Here is a 24,419-nt window from a genome sequence, read left to right on the forward strand (position 1 = left end):
GTTATTTTGTTGAACCCTTTACTTACACTGCTTATTCATTTATTTATTTATCTATTTATTTATTTTTACCATCTGTAAACAACCTAAGATGATTTCTAATCGATTACAACAGGCCCACGGCGAATTGATTATCGACCGAGTTGATCGTTTTCACAAATTAAACATAACGATAGTTTTCGCTGTTTATCAGCTGAATTTGTGTAACTGTTCCATGTTCTATGTCTATATGTGATCGTTTGTAATTTACTCGTGTCTTGAAAACGGGGCAGATTTCCTCGAAAATTCCACAATTTTTTTGTCTGTACTGTCGTTGTTTCTATTTATAGTAATACGCATCCGGCGAACATCAGTTTGTTAGGATCCAGTACCATACCGTCTTTATTACTTACTAGACCCTATACCACACTATCCTAAGATCCAGTACCTATATTGGACCATACCGTCGTTATTACTTACTAGACCCTATATATATGTTGGTGTGTGCTCAGTATTGTCATTATTTTGATATCAGTAACTTGATGGTTAGCGCTGCTGGTACACTTTTAGTCATCGATGTTTACCACAACTCACAATGCCATATAAATAGAGACACCGTTTCAAAGTATAAATAACAAACACACGTGTGTCACACACGTGTGTCACGATTTTTCGGTAAAAGTATTGAGTTATGTTATTTCTTTCTATATAATATATACATGTACGTTAACATCTATATTCGCCCATTCTTATTTTAACCCCGGCTCTGGATGTCAAACCTTTTTTTCATTTAACATTACTGACTATTTCCTGGACAGATGAAGCACGAGGCAGTTTCACGAAGTAGATAAATTCGTATACAGACATACCTCTTGCTAAATTCATATGAAATTGTGCTATTCGCTTGTATTAATTTTGCACAATAATTTGTGAATCTAGAATTATATTGTAACAAAAGCAACAACAAAGAATTCCGACAGTCACATCATAACCAAAACCATAAACAAACCCAAAATCCATTAAACGAGGACAAAATAGAAATACATAAATTTTCCCTATAATATACACATATTATTTACTTGTCACTTTAATTAATGCTTGGTGTATCATGCATACACATAATGTAATAAACTCTATACATCCATTTTAAATGAGACATATTACCAGCTGTTACAATGCTACCGTGCATTAAAAGGCAAAATTAAGTATGCAAACCAATTATTTTTTATATATTATCAGTAATTTACATGTAATTTCGGGTATAGAAACGTTCCAAACGAGCGCACGTTATTTTGAAAACTTTCAGAAGTATCACTATACTAAATAAGTTCTACACAATGAATCTGTTTTGAAAGAAACTAAAAAAAGGTAATAAAACTTATATCGGTATGAAGATCAAAGTACATTCATGGAATCCGAAATTTGGGGCATGTCTCGGTGGCATAAGAACAAGTATATATTTTACTTCTTTTATTTGTTTTCATTTAGCGTCTGCATGGTACGGTAAACAACCAGACGGGCTGAGATGCAAATGAATATAAAATTAAAAATAGATGATGTATTGTGAGAACCTATATAGAGCTGTAAATTCCACTCATTCTATCGCGTGATTTCTACCATACGCATCTATCTGACACGTGTGTAGCTCTCGTTTTCAGTGACCTACGATATACAATATACTTCATACCTATCTTTTTGGACAAAAGACACAATATACAATCTAATATGGATAATTTTACTCCTGGTATCTCAGAGCCCTTACAGGGTCCGGGTGGTGGTATTGCGTCGGCAGGCGCTAGAACACACAACGGTCATCTTTTAAATAAATCAGCACACGTGGTTGGTTGCAATGCTGAGTGTTAAATGTTACAACTTAAAAAAAAAAGATAAACAACTCGTGAACAATTTTGATGACTGCAGACAGTTTACTTTAATGTTTAAATTTATTTATTTATTACTAACTGACATCGAATTGAACATACTCAGTTTATACATTTTTATTACGGGTTCAAAGATGCTGGAATATTTTCTGATATTTAATTAATCAAATAAGATTTTAAAATATTGGTATTTTACATTTTCTAAAGTATAAGAAAAAACAGTTATACAAGAGCCGCATCTAGCTACAATTACAACTATTAGAAATAAATTATTGCATGTTAGTAATTGTGAAACGCGAAGGTGGGGTCAAGGTATTTCATCAGTACACAAGGTCTAGTGCCTTTCTATACCGCCTATATTACACCATGAGAATGCCATGGTGATAAAGTTGCTTAGTGGATTCAAAATTCCCACTTTTACTAATTATAGCGTTTGTCTGCCGGAGTGGACGTCTATCAACAAGGAACCATGCGACGTGTGACTTTATTAATTCTTTCTTTACTATATTCCTCCATCCACCATCCCCGTCCCTGGAGTTTTTCTTTTTTGTTCTCATTTTAGATAAAATTCTCTGCTCTCTATAGAATGTAGACGCTGTTTTCTGCGCCGCATTTTTGTTGTATACAATGCATGCGTTTAATTCTTTGTCAAAGGTTTCAGCACTTTAGTGAATCACGTCATTAAATAAAACGAACGTTGGTCAATGTCTGTCAATTTTTGAGTGGCAGATAGTTTATATAATATGTTCACAATATTCAAATAATAGCTGTAATTGTATTATGTGTGTGTTATGTGTGTATAATGTGTGAATCAAAATATTTGAATGAGTAAATGTCCCCTTGACTGTTGTATTTCATAATTTTCATTTCAAAATTAAATGTTTATAATTCATGAAATACAAATCTATAACTTCAGCCATTGTAGGAGAGAATGTATATAGGCTTTTCCTGTTATTTGATCTTATTGACTTAAATCATCCTTGTCAATACAATTTGTTGAAATGAAATAAAACGACAATGCCTGGATCACATACGTTGTGTTGTTTCGAACAAAAACAAGCCTTGCGAAGGAGCGGTCTGCTGGCAGTGTTAATGATGATATACAAAATGCACACATATGGATATTATATCAGTTGTTGACACTTTTGATCATGTAAATGGTTTATGTATATCACTAGAACATTTAACTTTTCTCTCCCAATCACAATATCCCTCACATTCGTCGTCATCATCTACTCTGTATCTCATCTTCACATTGCATACGCGCTCGTGCATATTGTCGTCTGCCTCACACGTGATGAACGTATCACATCTGTGTGGATGTTTATAGGAACAATTTGCAATCTTTCCTTCACAGAAATCTGAAATAAACAGATGAAATTTATATTCATGACCTAATTTTGTTATTGTGGTTTTTTTTTGTTTTTTTTGTTTTTTTTGTTGTTTTTTTTAAATTGCTTTATTAAAACACTACTTTTATTTATTTTAACCTTTTTTTTGTTTTTTGTTTTTCTTAGTAGTATTATTAGTATTTCCTACGTGATCGTTATAACTAATTTTTCAAAAAAGGCGCCCGCAACATCCATGATACACAGTAAACATCTGCTTCTGTTACCTGATACTTACGATTGGTACAAGAATGATTTTCGCAAGTCCCCGTATCTCTAAATGTAGGGAGCTCCCAGCCGCATTCTTCTTCAGAAAATTTGCCATTACATGTTCTATTTCTCGTTCTTATTCCACTTCCGCACGTGAAGCTGCACCGACTCCATTCACCCCAACAGCTCCAACAAAGCTTCGTTTCCGAATCGGCCTCAATATTTTCCTCGCCGGTCGCATTGTTACACTCTCTTCTTCTAGTGGATACTCCTTTATCACAAGAACAGACGGACCATTCTGACCAGACACAGATTACAGGGCAGGTCGTTTCACAACAAAATGATGTTTCTGAGTGGGGCCCATCACAGACTTTGTCGTTATTTTGAGGACAATTGTCACATGTTCTATTGCGAGTCTTAATGCCATTACCGGAAGTCTTTGAACAGGTGCTCCAATTCTCCCAGTCGGTCCATTCCCATTCTGTTAAACAGATTCCAATTTTATACTTGTAACTACGCCATATCAACGCGAAATGAAAACACAGTTTATATTTAAATATGTAACTTTCATTACAAAACACTACATTTCGCCCCTACAAATAAATGAAAGTAAAATTCCATACAGTTCTATTGAATGATAAGAAAAAATAACGAAGTAAAACAAGAAAAAAAAAGAAAAAAAAACAACAGGTTTTCTGTTTGTCTTTTTTTTTGTTTAGTTTTTTTGTTGTATTTTTTGTTGCTGTTTTTTTTAGTTGTTGTTCTTATTTATTTATTTTTTTAATTTTAAACATTTTTGTAAAGTAATTTCTCCTGCCGAGGATCTTTTATGCGTAACAAAATGATTAAAAAGCTATAATAAGTGGTATTAGGGATACCTTGTTTTGAGTTATCTTCCTTGAATACAGTGACATATAATATAACGGCAACGACTCCAAGCAGTATCAAAACAAGAACCACCGCCACAACTACCACCCCAGCTGGACTGGACCAGGTCAGCCGCTACAACAGTTTCTTATTGATTAATTTATGTATGTTTACTATTATTTATTATAGATAGATCTTTATGCAAATTGGCCTAAATATCTGTTTGACTATATCTAAAATGGTTTAAGTTTTCAAAACCAAATATTTATGTTTTAATCAGAAATTAGATGCAACGTATCTGAATAAATGTAAATTAGACTAACCTATGTCTTACCAGGTAAATCAATATCATTCGATCTGACATAAACAATAAACTGCAAACGAGATAGATATTGTTAGTTGGTTACTCATAGTGTCCTTCGTTGAAGCAGCCATTGGGATTAGAAGATATAAAATCATTCAGAAAACTGCATTTTATATAGAAAGATGACATGAACGACTAATAGAATCTACCTTGAAGTCGAGAAATCGTGAAGTTCTTGGTTGGCGAACTCGAGGCTCCGCCTAGGATTAAACAATATGCATTTATGGCCCTGGATGCAGGGTAATATGAAGGTTTGTTAACCCAAAGGTATCATAAATATGAGAGCTGAGGGTAAACTTGTATTGTTTCAAGGACGTACAATCTGTACACCCTAAGGGATGGCACGGATTTCACAACCTAGAATGTAAGAGAATAATGTTGAACAAGTAAAATGGGATATGTATCTGTAAATGATGGGGGAAAGATGTACTTCTCTATACATTTTTCTCGACGGGTAGTTTTTGCTGCTCACATTGGACTATAATGATAGCATATACACGAATTGAATTGCTATATACTAAATCGTAATAGTATACTCACACGTGTTGGTCTCGCGGCTTGTGCAATTATCTCAGTCTGTCAACAGCAAATATACAATTAAATAATTCATCTATCACTTTTAACTTTAAACTTTAATACGAAAAGTTTTGAATGGAAAATCAAATGTTGCCTTAATCTTAAGAATGTTTAACGTCAATCCCTAGAAATACATACCGGTCCATCAGTAACAACAGGCTGTGACGTCGGGTCAGCGACGTGTTGCGGATGTATTGGGAGATTACGTCTGTTGTCATAGCCTCCAGAGAAGCCCGGCTGTGAGACATTCACCTAACACAAAAACGAATCTTTTACATAACAAGCGTCAGCGTTATATTTAGGTGGTAATCATTGGTGAAGGAAATTGATATTTTTCTCATAAAATTGAACAAAGTACAATTTTGAAATTGATTATGTTCTAACAATCCGAAATTGGGATCCGAAATTTATATGGAAATCATCCGACCTAAATTGGCAGACAGATCACATTCAAATGCGAATCTATAACGAGGTTTTAACCCCATAATGCAGTGCGAAAATTGTATATTGATGTAAACAACATGACCGCATAAACACGCGTTCAACCGAATAAAAACGCCATGTAAACGTTAGTTTTATGAAATAATTTAACTATATAATACTTTACATCTGCATGCTGCACTATACTGACAGAGGTATCGACATATTCAGGATTCTGTAAAACAGCAAACTTATAAAATTATATTTCTAAATATTTTCTACTGGTCGGAATATGGTTTATGTACGCTGTAGTATTGTAAATTGACCGAAATCGTACTCTTTGCGTTCTACCTTGTCATATATGTGAGAAAGTCTATGTGCCCACTCATCTCGATTTAGCACTGGTAGTAGAAACTATATGGATGCCGCGCAGTAGGCAGTGATTTTAAAAATCTTATTAAGTTCGTGGTTTCGCAAGCAAGTATTCTCCATGTACGTTATTTTCCACATTTTAGCGTCCAAATGATTTGTTATTATTTTATGCCAATGAAACACGACAAGCCAATTAGGGACGGTGTCTTCGTATTATAGCACAGTTAACTGGCACCTAAAAATTGACATCACACTGAAATACAAAGGAAAGTGTGACTGGATACATTTAACTAATAACGGATAAATCACCTCATATCGTAATTATTCATAAAAACATCAAAGCCTTCTATTACTGATGTCATTTGTTTGTTTGTCATGGCAAAGAATGAAAAAACGCATTTGAAATAAAAGAGAAGAGGAATGTTTAAAACGAAATTAACGGAGCCCAGCAATGCATCAAGCAAAGGGGAAAGCAGCAAAAGTTAAAACAAAAAAAAAACAAAAAAAAAACAAAGCAACACGGTAGGCGTAATAACTCTTCGATGACGTCATTAATAAATGGCGTGACAGAAATGCATGGATGGTAAAGAACAAACAGTTTGTGTCTAAATTAGTCTTACAGCAAACTAATTAAGAAATCGGCTTCCTTTCTATATTGATACCAACCATGCGATCAATGGATGCATACACATTTGTTGCTTTATAGATAATTCACCCTTATGATCTCACTAGCTTCATATATTGAATATAGCATGGTACATGATGGGTGCAATAAGAGTGATTCCCTAGAGTAGAACAGAAAATGTCCAGTATATATCTTCGCTTTCTGAGAGGTGACCAATATGATTTCATACCACAAATTGTATCACTTTGGCAAGGTGTCCTTATTTTAATTTTCAAAATATATATGTATGTATGCATTACGACCTTTTTTGTTATTACATCACTATACACATATATAATTAATAATTGGGCGAACTTTAATCCTAATATAAACATTTTCTGCAAATGTTATTACGAAACTGTTCATGAGTATATAGTGTATGGTACTTACATTCGGTCTGTGTACATCAGTGATGGATGCATATGAGTAATCTAAAGACTGTAATATAACATAACAGTAAAAATAATTAAGAAAAATAATAACTTCATTATTTTTCAATCTAGAAAAATGTCATGCAAAGTATTATGTACAAAGTACATTTTAAAGTTTATAGGATAATATGCATAATAAATCAATGCAGCTTCACAGAAAACTGCAATCGAGATAGATATTGTGATTTGTTTCCTCCCAGTGTCCTAACATCGAAGCTGCCATTGGGAGTAAGAGATACAAACTTATTCAGAAAACTGCATTTTGTATAGAAAAATGACATGAAAAGACTAATAGAATCTACTTTGATGACGAGAAATCTACAACCCAGGGGTGATGTTCTTGGTTGTCGAACTCGAGGCTCTGCCTAGGATTAGACAATATGCATTGATGGCCCTGGATGCAGGGTAGTATGAAGGCTTGTTTACCCGAAGGTATCATAAATATGAGAGCTGAGGGTAAACTTGTATTGTTTCAAGGACGTACAATCTGTACACCCTAAGGGATGGCACGGATTTCACAACCTAGAATGTAAGAGAATAATGTTGAACAAGTAAAATGGGATATGTATCTGTAAATGATGGGGGAAAGATGTACTTCTCTATACATTTTTCTCGACGGGTAGTTTTTGCTGCTCACATTGGACTATAATGATAGCATATACACGAATTGAATTGCTATATGCTAAATCGTAATAGTATACTCACACGTGTTGGTCTCGCGGCTTGTGCAATTATCTCAGTCTGTCAACAGCAAATATACAATTAAATAATTCATCTATAACTTTTAACTTTAAACTTTAACTTTAATACGAAAAGTTTTGAATGGAAAATCAAATGTTGCCTTAATCTTAAGAATGTTTAACGTCAATCCCTAGAAATACATACCGGTCCATCAGTAACAACAGGCTGTGACGTCAGGTCAGCGACGTGTTGCGGATGTATTGAGAGATTACTTCTGTTGTCATATCCTACAGAGAAGCCCTGCTGTGAGATATTCACCTAACACAAAAACGAATCTGGTACAAAACAAGCGTCAGCGTTATATTTAGGTGGTAATCATTGGTGAAGGAAATTGATATTTTTCTCATAAAATTGAACAAAGTACAATTTTGAAATTGATTATGTTCTAACAATTCGAAATTGGGATCTGAAATTTATATGGAAATCATCCGACCTACATCGGCAGACAGATCACATTCAAATGAGAATCTATAACGAGGTTTTAATCCCATAATGCAGTGCGAAAATTGTATTTTGATGTAAACAACATGACCGCATAAACACGCGTTCAACCGAACAAAATCACCATGTATACGTTAGTTTTATGAAATAATTTAACTATATAATACTTACATCTGCATGCTGCACTATACTGACAGACGTATCGACATCTTCAGGATTCTGTAAAACAACAAACCAGTAAAATGATATTTCTAAATATTTTCTATTGGTTGGAATATGCTTTATGTACGCTGTAGTATTGTGATTCGACCGAAATCGTACTCTTTGCCTTCTACCTGGTCATATATGTGAGAAAGTCTATGTGCCCACTCATCTCGATTTAGCACTGGTAGTAGAAACTATATGGATACCGCGCAGTAGGCGATGCTTTTAAAAATCTTATTAAGGTCGTGGTTTCGCAAGCAAGTATTCTCCATGTACGTTATTTTCCACATTTTAGCAAAGCAACACGGTAGGCGTAATAACTCTTTTAGATGACGTCATTAATAAATGGCGTAATGAAATGCATGGATGGAAAAGAACAAATAGTTTGAGTCTAAATTAGTCTTACAGCAAACTTATTAAGACATCGGCTTCCTTTCTCTATTGATACCAACCATACGATCGATGGATGCATACACATCTGTTGCTTTGAATAAACTTATTGCAGTTGTTTGATAAATATATAGATAAGTCACCCTTATGATCTCACTAGCTTCATATATTGAATATAGCATGGTACATGATGGGTGCAATAAGAGTGATTCCCTACAGTAGAACAGAAAATGTCCAGTATATTTCTTCGCTTTCTTAGAGGTGATCAATACGATTTCATACCACAAATTGTATCACTTTGGCTAGCTGCCCTTATTTTCCTGTTCAAAATTTATATGTATAAATTGCGACCTTCTTTGTTATTACATCACTATACACATATATAATCAATAATTGGGTGAACTTTCATCCTAATATAAACATTTCCTCCAAATGTTTTTATGAAACTGTTCATGAGCATATAGTGTATGGTACTTACATTTGGTCTTTGTACTGGATTGATGGATGCATATGTGGAATCTAAAGACTGTAATATAACAGAACAGTAAAATAATTAAGAAAAATAATAACTTCATTATTTTCAATCTAGAAATGCCATGCAAAGTATTATGTACAAAGTACATTTTAAAGTTTATAGGATAATATGCATAATAAATCTATGCAGCTTCACAGAAAACTGCAAAAGATGTTATACCTAGGTGACGGGCCTACATAAAGACGCTGAGATATTTGCACCATACTGAAATATAACACATAAACAAATTGTGTGACAAACCCGATGATCATATTGAAATAACGACGATCGAGCAAGTCCAACTGCCATCCTTTAAACAGCATGTAGCGATAGCATATACTTATGTTAAAGAGTTTGGTTTGTACAGTCAGGAAGCCAACCAATAATATCGTCATCATAAGAAATACTGTCTGAAGTGCGCTTCTAATCAAGAATACTTTCACAGAAAAATGTTCAAGACAAAGAGAGTGTAACAGACTCCAAATTTAGTCGTCCATAATGACACAATAGTAACGTTATCAATAAATGGCGTAAGAGACGGTTTGATATTTAATTGAGTCAGCTCGCTCGCAGCTTCAGAGAAAGAATGAATCTAGTACACCCCATTGCCGTGTCCCTCTCATCTACTTGTCTACTTGTCCTACTTTTTTTTACTTGTTTTCCTTCGCACAAGTCTCATTTATTTCAATTCAAACAAAAATGGAAAATGTAGCCAATGCATTAGACCTCAGTCGCTGTAGAGTAATATTTATATGATATAATATTATGTAATATTTATTTTATAAAATATTATGTATGACAAGAGGGATGCAACTCTTCTATCCTGATAGTATGGCATAACGTAGTGTATGATGAGCAACACAGTGATTCAGACATACAGGTCATTTCATAAAGTAATTGATGTACTCATTTAAGATACTTAACTTTCCATTGTCAATGGGGATTTGACAAACATTTTCTTTGAATATTGTTGATAGGTCGACACGTAAAGAATTTGCTCGCCAAGCACAGGCCATTTTTTATTTTGAAATTTCATGCTATGCAGTAAAAGATTATCTTACATATTTTTTCGGAAAATGTCAAACAGATGCACACGAGATACCCAGGACTGTTCCCAAAAGTATTGATATAAAAATATACAAAACAGTTATCTGAAATATTATTTCATAGTCTACATGTAATCAGCATTCAATCAGCATTCAAATATTCATACTGAAGGTCACGCCTGTTCAAGGTAGAATATATTTGTTCAAGCAGATCATTTCTTTTCTATCTATCTATTTCAGTGGTGGGTATATAACGAATAATCATGGGTCATACATTATAGATCGTAATTTGCATATTGCTATTGACACAAGGATTCTATCAAGGATTTTCTAAAGTAAAAGATATCATTACAAATTATTTCTAAAAAAGTATAATTACTATTCCTGTTTAACGCTCAACATTTGGGAGTTGGACGACTGGTTCGCCCATTGTCAGTGTAATGTGACCGGATGAGGTGTCCTGATTAGTGTCCTCACAAGTTTGTTTAAGTGTCCTCGCCACTTTCCTTCAGTAGGGTAATTTTTGGGTAGACAAACCCCGTACACGGACTCGGACATGAATTGCAGCTAAATTATAAGTTCTCTTAAACATGATCCGTATTTTTAATTGGACAATCAAACTATCGATTTCTTACATCATACTTTTTACGTTGTTGAAACTTATTTCTTGTTTTAGAAGCTAGATATATGGAGCAAGTTTAGATGTGTGTACAGACTCTATGACACTGTGCCTATCTAACGATCAACACACTATGTTCACGTACATTGTACGTAGATCCTAAAAACTTATGAATATATTGTTTTTATTGGTTAAATCTGGTAGCTGATATTTTAATCTTGTTATTTCGATATTTCGTCTCAAAAGAGCAATGATTATTGTCTTTTCGCCCATTTAAACGTCGTCTCTTCGAAGAGTGAAGAAAATCACCTATTAGACGATCCAAAGCAAATGGAAGTTGGCTTCCGTGTCCGTATTAGCGGTCTGTGCACGCGGTCCGTCAAATTGAACATCGGAATGCCTTATAGAGGGGTACTATTACTAGGACGTTGGGGACTTTTAAAACTAAAAAAAATAACCACGAGAAAAAACCTTTCTCGGGAAAAATGACACCATAAATAGACAAAACAAAACAACCCAGTTAATAAAATATGATTACTGCATTTATTTCGATCACTTCCTTGTTGAAGGAACAGACAACACAGACAAGAGTAGACAAAAGAAAAGTCCAATTTTGAAGGGAGTTCCCCACGTTACAACTCACAGAGAGTGCTTCGTCATGCACCGACCTGACCTAAAGGTATGCGTGATTATACCAAGAGATAATGTAGCATTCATATAATACTTCTTGGGTTTATTTATGGAGATGTGTAGTTTTAGGCGATCTTATCGATGACGGCGTGTGTACAAGAAGAAAAAATCTCAGTTTTGCCCATGAAAATTGAGCATACTTTACATGAGAATCGACCTCTGTTAAGAAAAAGATAAACTGATGATATATTTAGAATTTTTGAATAACGATGTTTAAGACTGCCGTTTAATGCTAGTAGTATAAGAAGCTTTCAATACAGAGAATTAAATACATCAGAATAAAGACTCAAACTTCATTGTCTCGCGCTCTTGGACTCGGCTATTATTGTTAGTACTGATATTTATAAGGCAAGGTAATCTCAAAAATAAATCAAAGGAAATGAACATCTTAATTTACAGTTGCAACAGTTTATTCATTGAACGAATACACAATTTAGAATTTTTAAATGTTAGAGGAAGTTTTAGAAAAACGCAAACCACATCTAAATATTCCGTAAAACAGTTTGCTGATATATTGCTAGGAATGCCTTTTGTTGACGATGTAACCAGGCGTATTTTTAAGTTATTCCAGCAATTAATTATAGAAGATACACTTACCATTTTCAAATGGTATCAAATCTTTATAATTGCAAGGCACAAAATACAAATATTTATTTTTTAAGTGGTTTCATTGAATATCGGCTTTAATGTTGATTCAATTTAGAACATTTGTATTTATTTGTTAATATATGACAAACAGGGCAACCGGACTTCAAACAGCCAAAAGGACTAAGCAGTTGGATAAAAAAAAAGAAAAAAAAATCAAATTTAAATAAAAAAAAAAAAAACGGAACAAAAATGCAATATCATTGAAGTAAAGAAATATATTAATAATGATAGTGACGAGTCGTCCTCTCACAAAGGGCCGCTACACATTAAAACATATTTTCTCCATTTTACTTCCTAATTTATCACTGTACACGGCACCACGATGTAATTGTATATTTTATCATGACATAATGACATTGTCACCATGTTATTACACATTTTAATCTAATGCTAGTAAGAGGTCAGGAAAACATGTGAAAGTCACAGAATAATTTTTTCAGGACAAACCTATGCAAGCAAAACCTCGCATCTATGTGGTGCGAGTAACCTGACATATCAAAAATCACATGACGGGTTACTCTCATGTGATACTGGTAACCTGACATAGTAAAAATCACATGACGGGTTACTCTCATGTGATACTGGTAACCTGATATAGTAAAGATCACATGACGGGTTACTCTCATGTGATACTGGTAACCTGACATAGTAAAAATCACATGACGGGTTACTCTCAAGTGATGCGAATAACCTGCCATAGTAAAAATCACATGGCGGGTTACTCTCTTAAATGGGTAAATTTTCGTAACATTGAAGTAGATGACAATACACATTCAAAACATATTAACATTCCAGGATTTACACGGTGTTCCACGTCAACATAGCAGAGTTAAACCTTATGCTTAATTGTTTGTGTTGCATAGAAAATCTCTTATCCAATATCACTCAAGAGTATAATATTGGGCTTCGAATTAGGTCAATTAAGCAATTGATCTGATTTCCTCAATTCTTTTTGATGAATAAAACCATTTCCGCCAATTTAGATTTTCGGGGAGTTTTTTCTACTACATACATTTACCAATCTACAGGAAAAATAAATCCTGTTTCAATTACACTGTTGTCAAATCATTAATGGACTAGACTACACGAGCTCCATTGTATATACATGCCAGAGTTTGGCAGATAAAACCGGTTTAATCAAAAAAAGATATTCGACAGTCGCTATGATAGCCTCTTTTGAAAGGTCTAGTAAAACTATACTTTGGAATGTTAATGGGTTTTGTTAGTGAACAGTCATCTTCTTCGTGACTGTGTACAGTTACTCGTATCACTTGCCAGTAACCTGTCAAGTGATTTTGCCTATTTCAGTTCACCTGTAGTACATAAACATATATTGTAGTTTATTGGACACACGCGTGTCTTGTATTTAATAGTACAGACACGTGTATTGTAGTTTATAGTACATACAAGTGTATTGTAGTTTATAGTACATACACGTGTATTGTAGTTTATAGTACATACACGTGTATTGTAGTTTATAATACATACATGTGCATTGTATTTTATAGTGCATACACGTGTATTGTAGTTTATAATACATACACGTGCATTGTTTATAGTACATACACGTGTATTGTAGTTTATAGTACATACACGTGTATTGTAGTTTCTAGTACATTCACGTATATATACCTAGTATAGTATAGTACTTACATGTGTGTTGTGTGTTCCGTTATCAGACGCTTGGACTGAATTCGTAGTCTATAAAAAATGGGGGAAAATGAAATGATTATCATTTTATTTATCACAAACTAATTAAGGTATTAAAACACATCCCCTCCTTATATTTTCCCTTTCATAACCATTCTTGCCAAATTCCTTTAATTTGAAAGACAGATAACTCGATTTTCAAATTTCGTAATGATTTGTTTTTTATTGGTGGCTGTTTTACATATTATTTAAGCACTTTGTCAAATGATACTGACTAATGAGAACCAGAAACCTAAGATATATGCAGCGACAAGAAAGCAATGATTTAAAGATTTTGGTTTGCCAATGTCATTACGTCCTTGTCTCCTTATGAAACACGGAAATAATACCGTCTTTAAGGTTCGACATTAAATTCCGTTGCCGAAGGTCGTAAGACGGACACCCAATCCGGTCATATTATTATCTCAATGACTGAATAGCCATCTATATTCAAAAATGCTGTTTGGCAGGGTACAGAGCGACTTTAAGTTTTGAAATTACTCTGTAGGTCACACAAGGTCAAATTTTGTTCAAAGTGTAAAGGCTTGTTATATCAAATCTTTAAACTCGTTTTGTCATTCTTATTTAATAGACGCTCATTAAATATTATAGTAGAACTCCTAGTTTTGTGAAATTGTTTTGATTCTCCCGTTTTAGCTTCTAAGAAAAAACAAATTCTGTACACCGCATTGCCTCATTGCTCTTCTAATTTCTTTCGTTTTCACCTCTTGCTTTCTTTGACAAAATTCTGATAAATTTTGTCATTTCTCTTCAACGCATCTTATTGATACAAAATTCATTAATTAGACAGCAGTCTTTGTACAGTAGTGATTATTATATTATAAGATTATGTGATCAATTGCATTTATCTACTACAATGTCCAAACGTCAAGATCGGTTCAACACGCTTGTCCGTTGGCGCGACAGGAGATCAACAACAACCGGCACGAACCACAATTGGTAATACAAACCGTCGGATTCATTCAAAAGAATATGTAAAGGAGATTGTGAGAGTCAAATACACGCTCACATTCGCCAGTATGTGGGTTTGCCACTGACACCGCAACGTCGAGCAAGTCACATGCGATGGTTGATTGTATAAGTACCCAGATGTTCCCTATTAGACGTTCGAGGTCCATGCTCTTCACGTATGAATCTCGATTCGCGTTATTTCTCATGGGTTAAAGACACCTTAAGTGATCATTAACGGGAATTTAACGTTTGCATGCTATCGATGCCTAATGTTGTGCAATTCATAGAAAGCACCATTTGACCATTCAGCAGGATAACGCTAGACCACACGCTGCGAGAGTTTGTAGGGACTTCCTAAAAACCCAGAACATAATCCCTATTGAATAACCTCCATATAGCTCCAAATTGTCCAAACTGAACTATTGTGCGATAGATTAGACAGTTGAGCTAGAATTCGGTCAAACATTCTAATTATACCGAGGATTTCAATAACATTCCTCAACGGACAGTCAATAGCCTTGCTCCAAAGACAAAGATAAGCTATTGCTGTGGGAGGAGAACACACACGTGATCAGTCTGAGAGCTGCCGTTATTCCAATGAAATGGTTCTTTAATTCATTGCGCCCAATGAACTTGTTATTTGTTACACATCTCAAAATTAGAATACGGATGGTCCAAAATTCAAATTTAACTATTGCATTTTATATTTAGTTAATTTGCTGAAAAATGTTGTTCTATTAAGCCATGCAGTTTAAATTGCGTTCCTTAATCCTGTCAGTATATGATGAATACCTTAAAAACAAGACATTTCAAGTAGTAAATAAAATACTCCTTTAATATAACCTTCCAGGCAATCTCGAAGGGATCGAGTCAAACAGATCGTGAAAGATAATAGATCAATCACAGGAAATGAGCATTTAAAATATATACAATAGAGGACGTGTTTATTGATTATTGGAAGACGTGTCAAACAGATACACATGATATATCTAGAGCTATTTCAAAGGTATTCAAATATACATAGAGAAAATTATACTTATCGAAGATATTTTTGTAGCCAACATTTATATACCCCTACCCAAATTCACGTGAATCCAAGATCAGGTATATTTGTTAAGACATAACTTCGTTGTCTATGGTTTACATAATGTCTCGATAAAAATTGTTTTTGTTTGTGAATGTCAGTGGTTAATTTGGAATAACCATGAATAATACATTCTAGATCATCATGCATATATTATCAATTTAGAATTGATAGTATAGATTTATCAGGGTATCTCTTGCTCATTCTCATTATGTATCATCAGAACTTTGGTAGACGATCGAGTTCTTCAAACAAAACGTATAATTGAAACAGGGTATCATACTCAAAATGCAAAGTACTTACATCTGATCGTTCCGTTCTATTGATAACTGCATAACTTGAATCTATGGTCTGAAAAATAACATAAATTCAAACATGATAATTCTCTATGACGTCTCTTTACACATTTCTAATATAAACCTGTCACATCTAGAAATAAATATTTGGAAAATGACAGGATAATACACATTTCTATATGTAGCTTCATCACAATCCCTTAAAAATGGATTCAAAGAAAAACATTTATAAAACAATTAAGTGTAAAACAGTTCGAGATAACGCTGGTAGCACTTACAATTGTTTGCTACATAAACGCTTGGATGACATCAGTAGCATGTAAAAAAATAAACAAATAAGTTTTTTTTGTCGGATAGACCATAGCTGTCGTGCAGACATGGTCACGTGGTTTCAGTGTTTCCGTTTGAGGGGTCACTACTCTTTGTCAAAAACCTTCGATCTAAGGAATAGTCCATGTAAAAAAAATGATATTCCAAATTTTGATACTTGCTTATCGCACGAATCATTAAAGTTTAAGTAAATTAGCTAGGGTTTGTTTGCTGTACTTACAATGAAACAAACGCGAATAAATACCAGCAAAAAAAAAAGGCAAATTAACATATCAATACACCGTTCGTGACTTTCGGTTGGTGTAGCGGTGTAAAAATACAGGTGTGTCGTCTGCTACAAATTGTCCTATTCTCTTTGTATATTCTGCATGTACTTGTGCGTGTGGTAGGACGTTGATAATATTGGTCATAAATGATCTTTGTTAAAGTGAAAATTAGATAATTGAGTTTAATAAGGCATATTGGTATTAAGAGTTAGTAATAATGTCATGGGTCTGAAGCGAGAATATAATGTGCTTAAGGCTACATTGTATACATGTGTCACAGTATACGTATACGTACTAGGATAGCTCGTGTAACACTGTGGGTTTGTTAGGGTGCGTAAACCTGCCTTATCACCTCGAAAAAACATTAATTTCAATTAGGAACATTGTCCTCGAATATCATTAGGACTACTGGTGTCAAGATACGTTAAATCAAAACTCGTGTATGATGTAACTAAATTTAATCAAGGCTACAACTACACAGTGAAGACGCGTGTAACTTTTCATACAACGACATTTATAATATATATAGTTATTGATTATTTGTTAATTTATGAAATCGGTAAATTGATGGTATCGTATTTATTTAATAATGTATTATTGATCAGTTATATTAGATCATATATCTATATAAATTGTCAATGCTGTATTGGATCTTTGATCTTTCAAGGATAATTAGTATATGTATGTATACTAATCCGTTTTGAAGTATCTCTCTTTCAATCAATATATCAATGAATAATGGTGTTGAATCTAATGTCATGATTATCTCTATAACTGCAGCTATTGCCCATTCATTCATTACAAGACTGTCATTCCGAATTTGAATTGTGAATTTCTGTTTACATAATTCTGAGTGGTGTTTGGAAGTTATATTAACAGCTGAGGTAATTTAAGTCTATCCGACCAACAGGTCTTTCAGGTCTTTGATTGGATCTGGGTTTTTTTTTCATATATAATCGTATAAGGATCATACGTGTAAGAGCAAAATACTCTCATGTGCACTTAATTACTTAATCTAGAATCTAGTCATGTCACATCAAACAGGTATTAAATTTTGTGTTTGGCATTTAATAAATGAAACTCTACCGTAGTCCTGACATGGAGCATATGTATGTGTAGATATCTCTTTAACCAAAACGGTTAGCTTTACACGTTTAAAAAGATATCGTGAGAGCCCATACGTCCCAGTCCTTACCGCATGGTAAAGGAACAATGCAGATACCATCAATATCTAATTGTATTCCCTTAACAAGCGTAGATAGCATAACGCTAGACGTAAGGAAGTGATAAAGGAGATAAAATAAATATAGATTAATTAACAGAGAATATATTCTTAAATTATGTACCTTGACTGACAGGGAAGACCATCATATCGAACAGCTATAAGACAAAGTATGCCGTTTGATAAAATAAAATGAAGATATAGATTCACTTACGTTGTCCTCTTGATACCTCTGTGACTGCATCCTCTTACGCTTTGTACACTTTCAATAAACACGCACTCATTTAAGAGTTAAAGGAAAACCCTAAATTGGGATGAATATCTATTATTTGTATATTGAACTAAAAACAAATATCAAAATTTATAATCACTAACTTTTAAATTGTAATATTTTCTGTTTCTAATCATCAAAACGAAAAATGTAATATCATTCACGAGTTACACTTTCAGCATACCAATATAACTATAACATAAGTGAGGGGTCCTCTATCCACACACGGCGTCCACACAATAAAACTGAGATTTTTCTCCCTTTTGCTTTATACAGAAACACTTCCTGTTCTAAACTACTGTACAGGGAATTCCAACTGTAATGTACACCATATAATGACATGATAATTACATTACACTTTTGAATCTAAAGCTAGTAAGACCACCAAAAAAACCCTAAAAAATAAACGTGTGAACGTCTCAAAATTTATTTTCTGGACAAACCCAGATAAGGAAAACAATATTTTAAAAATATCTATTAATTATGTCATGGATCTTTAAGACGTGGTTTATTATAAAAAGGTAAATGGTCTTACAGCATTTGAATTTTGATCTAAATTAGAAAAGATAGTATTGCGTGGATATATTTCATGAGTTTTATTATCCATTTAAGACAATTGGATATTGTTTTGATACACCAGTGTTGTAAATTCCTCCTATATAAATCAAAACAGAGATTTGGAAATACCCCCATTTGGCGTTTATGCTAAATGATTCTAATTCACATATATATGTTGTCAAGTCCTTCGGTAATTTCGCCTTCTTTCGTTCATATATCACAAAGCATACATATATTGTGAATTCAGTTATTGTTATTGATTGGTCATTTTTGCAACGAGAATAGGCGTACTTCAATTCAATTCAGAAATGTATATATAGAAGCTACAATTACTGTTTTCAAATGTTTAAAACATTCTGATAATTAGCAACGAAGTCCAAAACAAATCTATTGTTATAATTGTTTCAAGTATACATGATCTGCTGTTGTTTAAGGGTTAGGGTTACAATTTCTGATCCCTGGTTTTATTATACATTCACATTCACAGTAATAAACTACTTCTGTATAATAGAACTAAGATTTTCCCCCTTTTGCCTTATACATGAATACTTCCTATTCTATAATTGTTAACCAAGTATAATTATATAATTTGTAATTACAATGCGCTAAAGCTACGTAGTAAGAGGCCAGAAAAAGAAAACTTCTGAACGTCTCAAAATCATTTTCTTGACAAAAATTGATAAGGAAAACTATATTGTTTCAGTGTATATTAAAAATACTATGCATCTTAAAGTGGTGGTTTATGTCACCAGAGAAATGGCTTATAGGACATCATATTCGAATCCTATTAAGAAAAATACAATGTAACTGGATTGATTACATAAATTCGCTGTTTCATTCCGATGTTTAGACTGACTTGATGGTTGCAATCCGCTTTCCAGACAAACGATTACATCCCACAAGTCAATACTGGCCGTTCGTCCGTCCTTTCGTCCGAAATATTTTCTGGAAGTTTCTGTTAAAGGCATTCAATTGCGCGTCATTTACTTAATAGTTCGTTTATTATGCTGATTCATCACTTAGATACCTTTTAGTAGTTTAACATTCATCTTTCAGAGTGGAACTGGGGAAATATTTTCTTTGTTTTACCTGAATTTTGGCCTTTTTGTGAACTTATTCTATACTGTCATATAAAGGTAAATTTTGATTTAAAAGGGAAAACAAACACGTAAAAAAACCCATTCCGAATGTTTATTTACAACTGGGGGATTTTCCTCGTGAAATATAGTGTTCGTGCCAAGGGAGACAAATAATGGCACACATCAGATAATACAATATAGTCTGCTTCATTAATCAAGAAATACGTTTGTTTCTAAAATACTCATAATATACGAGATAAATATAATAAACAAGATAAATATAATATACAAGATAAATGTAATATACAAGATAAATATAATATACAAGATATCCTCATCGAAAACATTATTACTCATGTGTAGTTTCTTTATACCCTGTCAACATATAGTACCGCAATTATATACAAAAAAAAAGCAAAAAAAAACAAACAAAAAAACTTTCAGACTTACTTGCGCTTTTAAAGGTAAAATATGGTATTAGAAAATATGACGATAATAAAAAAAATTAATCGAAACAAAAATATACCCTGTTCATTTTGGATTGCTTAATGAATCGCAAAAGGAAAACCAATATCAACAACGATTAAACTTTGCAGTATTCCTTGTATAAAAATTACTGTTCTTAATAAAATATTATTAATCAACTATAGTTCTTTTGCCTAAATACGGACTTTTCTGCACAAACATTATGAAACAAAAAATCGGCAAATTTTGAATTACGTGTATGGGTAAGAATTTAAGAGAGGAGTTTAATTATTCAATGTCAGATATATATCAAACAGAAGAGAAGCTATATCTGTGGTCCGTTCAAAACACCAATCGGTTCTACACATAATAATAACCAACAAACTGGAAACGTGAATAAGTGACAGGTACCGGAATGAGAAACAAGAGATAGACTCTTGACTTATTTTGACAATGCAACAAATTTGTCGTTTTCATTGTAAACAGACCATAATAGATCCGACTAATGTATTCTATTTCCTTAAAAAGATGGAAAATACACAAACTCTGGAAATTATACATTTTTTTAATGTGCTTACTACGATGGCCGATATCAGACGGGCAAAATAGTGTTGCTGGTAGTACGTTTTTGTCAACGCAATATGTACGTACAATTTGGTTTGTTTTTGTTGAACGTCCTATTAACAGCCAGGGTCATTTAAGGACGTGCCAGGTTTTGGAGGTGAAGGAAAGCCGGAGTACCCGGAGAAAAACCATTGGCCTACGGTCAGTACCTGGCAACTGCCCCAAGTACATTTTGTAGGTTTCAAACTCGCAACCTAGAGGTGGAGGGCTAGTGTTAAAGTGTCGGTACATCGTAACCACTCGGCCACCGCGGCCCCACATACACATTTACCTACTACTAGCAGTATATATTTTTCACACACAGTATGTACGTACATTTTTCGTTGACAAAATCTTACTAGTAACACTATTTTGCCCTTCCGATATCGGCCATCGTAGCTTGCATATACATTTGTAAGTTAATCAATAACATGGTCATTATTGAGTGTTTTTAAAATAATGAAAACCTAAGTATTACCCTATTAATATGATAAGGGATACATTAATCAATAAGTACAGAACAATTATCAACGCAAATACATCAAGGTCATCTCACTGATTTGATGGGCAGTTAACGTTATATGCCCAGTCACAGTTTCCGTAACAGTCGTCCGTGCTGTTAACACTGAACAACGTCAATGCATTACATTGGAACTCGTTCATCTTGCCAGCGGCACATCTGATGAATAAGTCACATCTATTTGGATGCCTGTACAAACAGTTATCTCTTCTGGTAGAACAAAAGACTGAAATGAAAATACATACATACACTTTTTTGGTTTTTTTGTTTTTTGTTTTGTTTTTGTTGTTTTTTTTTTTTTGTTTTTTTATCTGTGTTTTTTTTTATTGTAATTGGAATCATTTTAACCAAATGGAAAATAATAATAATACTTACGGTCACGACAAGATACAGAGTTATGACAATCCTGTATACCTACAAACGTAGGATATGCCATTACATGTTCTTTTCCTCGTTTGTACACCATTCCCGCACGTGAAGCTACACTTCGTCCATTCCGACCAAGGTCCCCAGGTAGCGGTGGTATGATTCCCTTTCTGTGCATCTATGAAACATGGGTTTCAAAACAAATTACTAGCCTGTTTTAAAATGAGTAAATACACATCAGATGAGTTTCAATTATTCAGACAAATATATGTAAACTATTTGTTTTATGAAAACTGCTGATAAATATTGAATATTTTCAAAGGCAGCAGAATGAGTAAAACTTTACTCGGGTTACATGAGTGCAGCTTGATACGATGCTACAATGACATTTTTATGTGTATTGCAAAATGGTCTTCTGTTCCAACAAATGCATAAAATAAACTCTAGATCTCTATGACAAACATACCTGCTTTTGGATTTTCTGTTGTGATGTCTGTGGCGACTATTGCTATGCCGCCGGCTAACGCCCCTAAGCAAATAACTACTACCACAACAGCTATCCAATAGCGATAGGACTGAGCCTTGTGCTGTAACAGAGGTCAAAATAAACAAAAATAAACAATATTATTTTCATTATATGATGTAATGTTTTGATAAAAGTAATAGATGAATAAGGGCACGTAAATGAAATATGCAAGCTTAATTATGTGTCAATATTTAACCCGGTTGTTTATTCAAATAGCATAAACAGGCAAATATTACTTACATTGGGTAACTCAATCGCCCTAGCAGCGCATTCTCGAGTCTGATAATGACAAAGCATGCCGCTTACTGACAAGTTCTTGCCAATCAAGATAAGACATCCGATTATGATTACATAACAAATAGTTTATTAGTTACAGCAATTACGAGTCTTCTACTTCCACAATTATTGACCTTGGTATCAAAGGTATGATAAACCCTATCAGAACAATTTCATCACTCTTTGTACTGATTAAGTCTGTAACTTAATTGTGTATCAACATTTATTCATTACAACGGATACAACTTGGCAGATCGAATTTTTTTCCCACAAAACAAATTTTGCTGTATAATCTTACCATTTAAACATTTTTTCAAAGAATTTTCCTGGAATAGTTAATGGGCTGTCTTTAGAAAGAGTTTTTATGCTGAAAGAGTTTTTATGTCAATTTCATTTGATAATATTTTCATTATGTTCCGTTGTCATTCATTTGGGAAATTCAAATTGATTTTACGATATGAGTTTTTGTAAAGTCATTTTGATGATAACTAGGTAAGTTAATGAGTGATGATGGTGGCACGTGAAATTTTATTTTGTTGCTACTTTTAATTTCTACCTACATATGAGGTATTATGCATAGAAATTTTACGTGAAGAATGTCACTATTTTTTTTCAACACACACAATTTCGATTAAATGTAACCATTGATCAAAGCAGGGCATGTGGTTGAAAAAAAGTGAAAAATACATATAAATTATTGCAGAAATATGTTGTGCTAAAAGACGTTTGACCAGAGACAGTAGTTCTACGATGACCACGCTGCGAGACAGGCCTCTACCTAAGACATCAGAGTCACAATACATCCTCTAATAACAAAATACATCGACGTTTTATACCCCTACTTGTAGTGTGATTACACTGTGATCTTTTTGTTAGGGCGTCAGTCTGTGTGTCCGTTTATGATAAACTTGCGTAAAAAAATATACCAGGATCAGTTCATTTCAACACTATAAGTCATATTATTAAGGATAACATCTGATTAAAGTTGGGTTTAAATCGTTCTAGGACAAAGGTCAAAGATAACATCTTTCATAATAAAAAAAAACTGGTGTACAAGATACACTATATATCTTTTGTTTATAATATTCCAGTCTTTCTACTTAAACGGGTTTGAACATTACACAATTTGTAAAATAATAATAAAATTTCACAGAATAAAGACTAGCTTTATCACACTATACGGCATCTTACATGCAAATATAACATTCCAAAAATATATAATTATCCCAAATCCAAAAGGAATACTTACAGTTCGTATTTGCACTCCTCCTATATCAGCGTAGCAGGAATCTTGAGTCTGTAAAATAAAATCGTATTTTGCTGTTCGTAAACATAGCAGTCATTTTTCAATAAATTGATTGTTTTTCCGGAGCACAATATTTGGGCTGAAATCTTTTATTTCTTAAATTCTCCTAGGCCGTTACACCCGTCTGTGCCAAATTCATAGATCACAGT

The 24,419-nt window shown here is 33.5% G+C and overlaps 1 protein-coding gene across 3 annotated transcripts; it reads right to left on the bottom strand.

Annotated features, from left to right (window-relative positions):
- Positions 1-1,446: 1,446 nt before the first annotated feature.
- Positions 1,447-18,802, bottom strand: LOC117341994 (mucin-like protein). Of its 3 annotated transcripts, XM_033903931.1 has the most exons (15): positions 18,756-18,802; positions 18,515-18,604; positions 16,490-16,537; positions 14,095-14,142; positions 9,403-9,450; positions 8,502-8,549; positions 8,034-8,147; positions 7,854-7,889; positions 7,108-7,155; positions 5,400-5,513; positions 5,226-5,261; positions 4,835-4,885; positions 4,333-4,456; positions 3,483-3,935; positions 1,447-3,217 (listed from the first exon to the last, which is right to left on the bottom strand). In XM_033903931.1, the coding sequence occupies exons 2-15, from the start codon at positions 18,542-18,544 to the stop codon at positions 3,006-3,008; spliced, it is 1,410 nt and encodes a 469-aa protein (XP_033759822.1). In that variant the 5' UTR covers positions 18,545-18,604; positions 18,756-18,802; the 3' UTR covers positions 1,447-3,005. The 3 variants fall into 3 exon arrangements, with proteins under 3 accessions (XP_033759822.1, XP_033759821.1, XP_033759823.1); XM_033903930.1 differs by having other exon boundaries at positions 18,515-18,790; XM_033903932.1 differs by lacking the exons at positions 7,108-7,155; positions 7,854-7,889; positions 8,034-8,147 and having other exon boundaries at positions 18,515-18,790.
- Between the last annotated feature and the right edge of the window lie 5,617 nt (positions 18,803-24,419).

The sequence above is a fragment of the Pecten maximus genome, chromosome 14, assembly GCF_902652985.1.
Source record: "Pecten maximus chromosome 14, xPecMax1.1, whole genome shotgun sequence".
NCBI classification, from domain to species: Eukaryota; Metazoa; Mollusca; class Bivalvia; order Pectinida; family Pectinidae; genus Pecten; species Pecten maximus.

What these genes read in the sequence shown, in the direction of transcription:
- LOC117341994 (XM_033903931.1), bottom strand. Translation starts at nt 18,544, where the DNA reads ATGCAGTCACAGAGGTATCAAGAGGACAAC. An exon ending in ACGGAACACACAACACACAT is followed by an intron (nt 9,451 to 14,094) that starts GTAAGTACTATA and finishes GTTATATTACAG; the next exon opens with TCTTTAGATTCCACATATGC. An exon ending in GTATAGTGCAGCATGCAGAT is followed by an intron (nt 8,148 to 8,501) that starts GTAAGTATTATA and finishes TTTTTGTGTTAG; the next exon opens with GTGAATATCTCACAGCAGGG.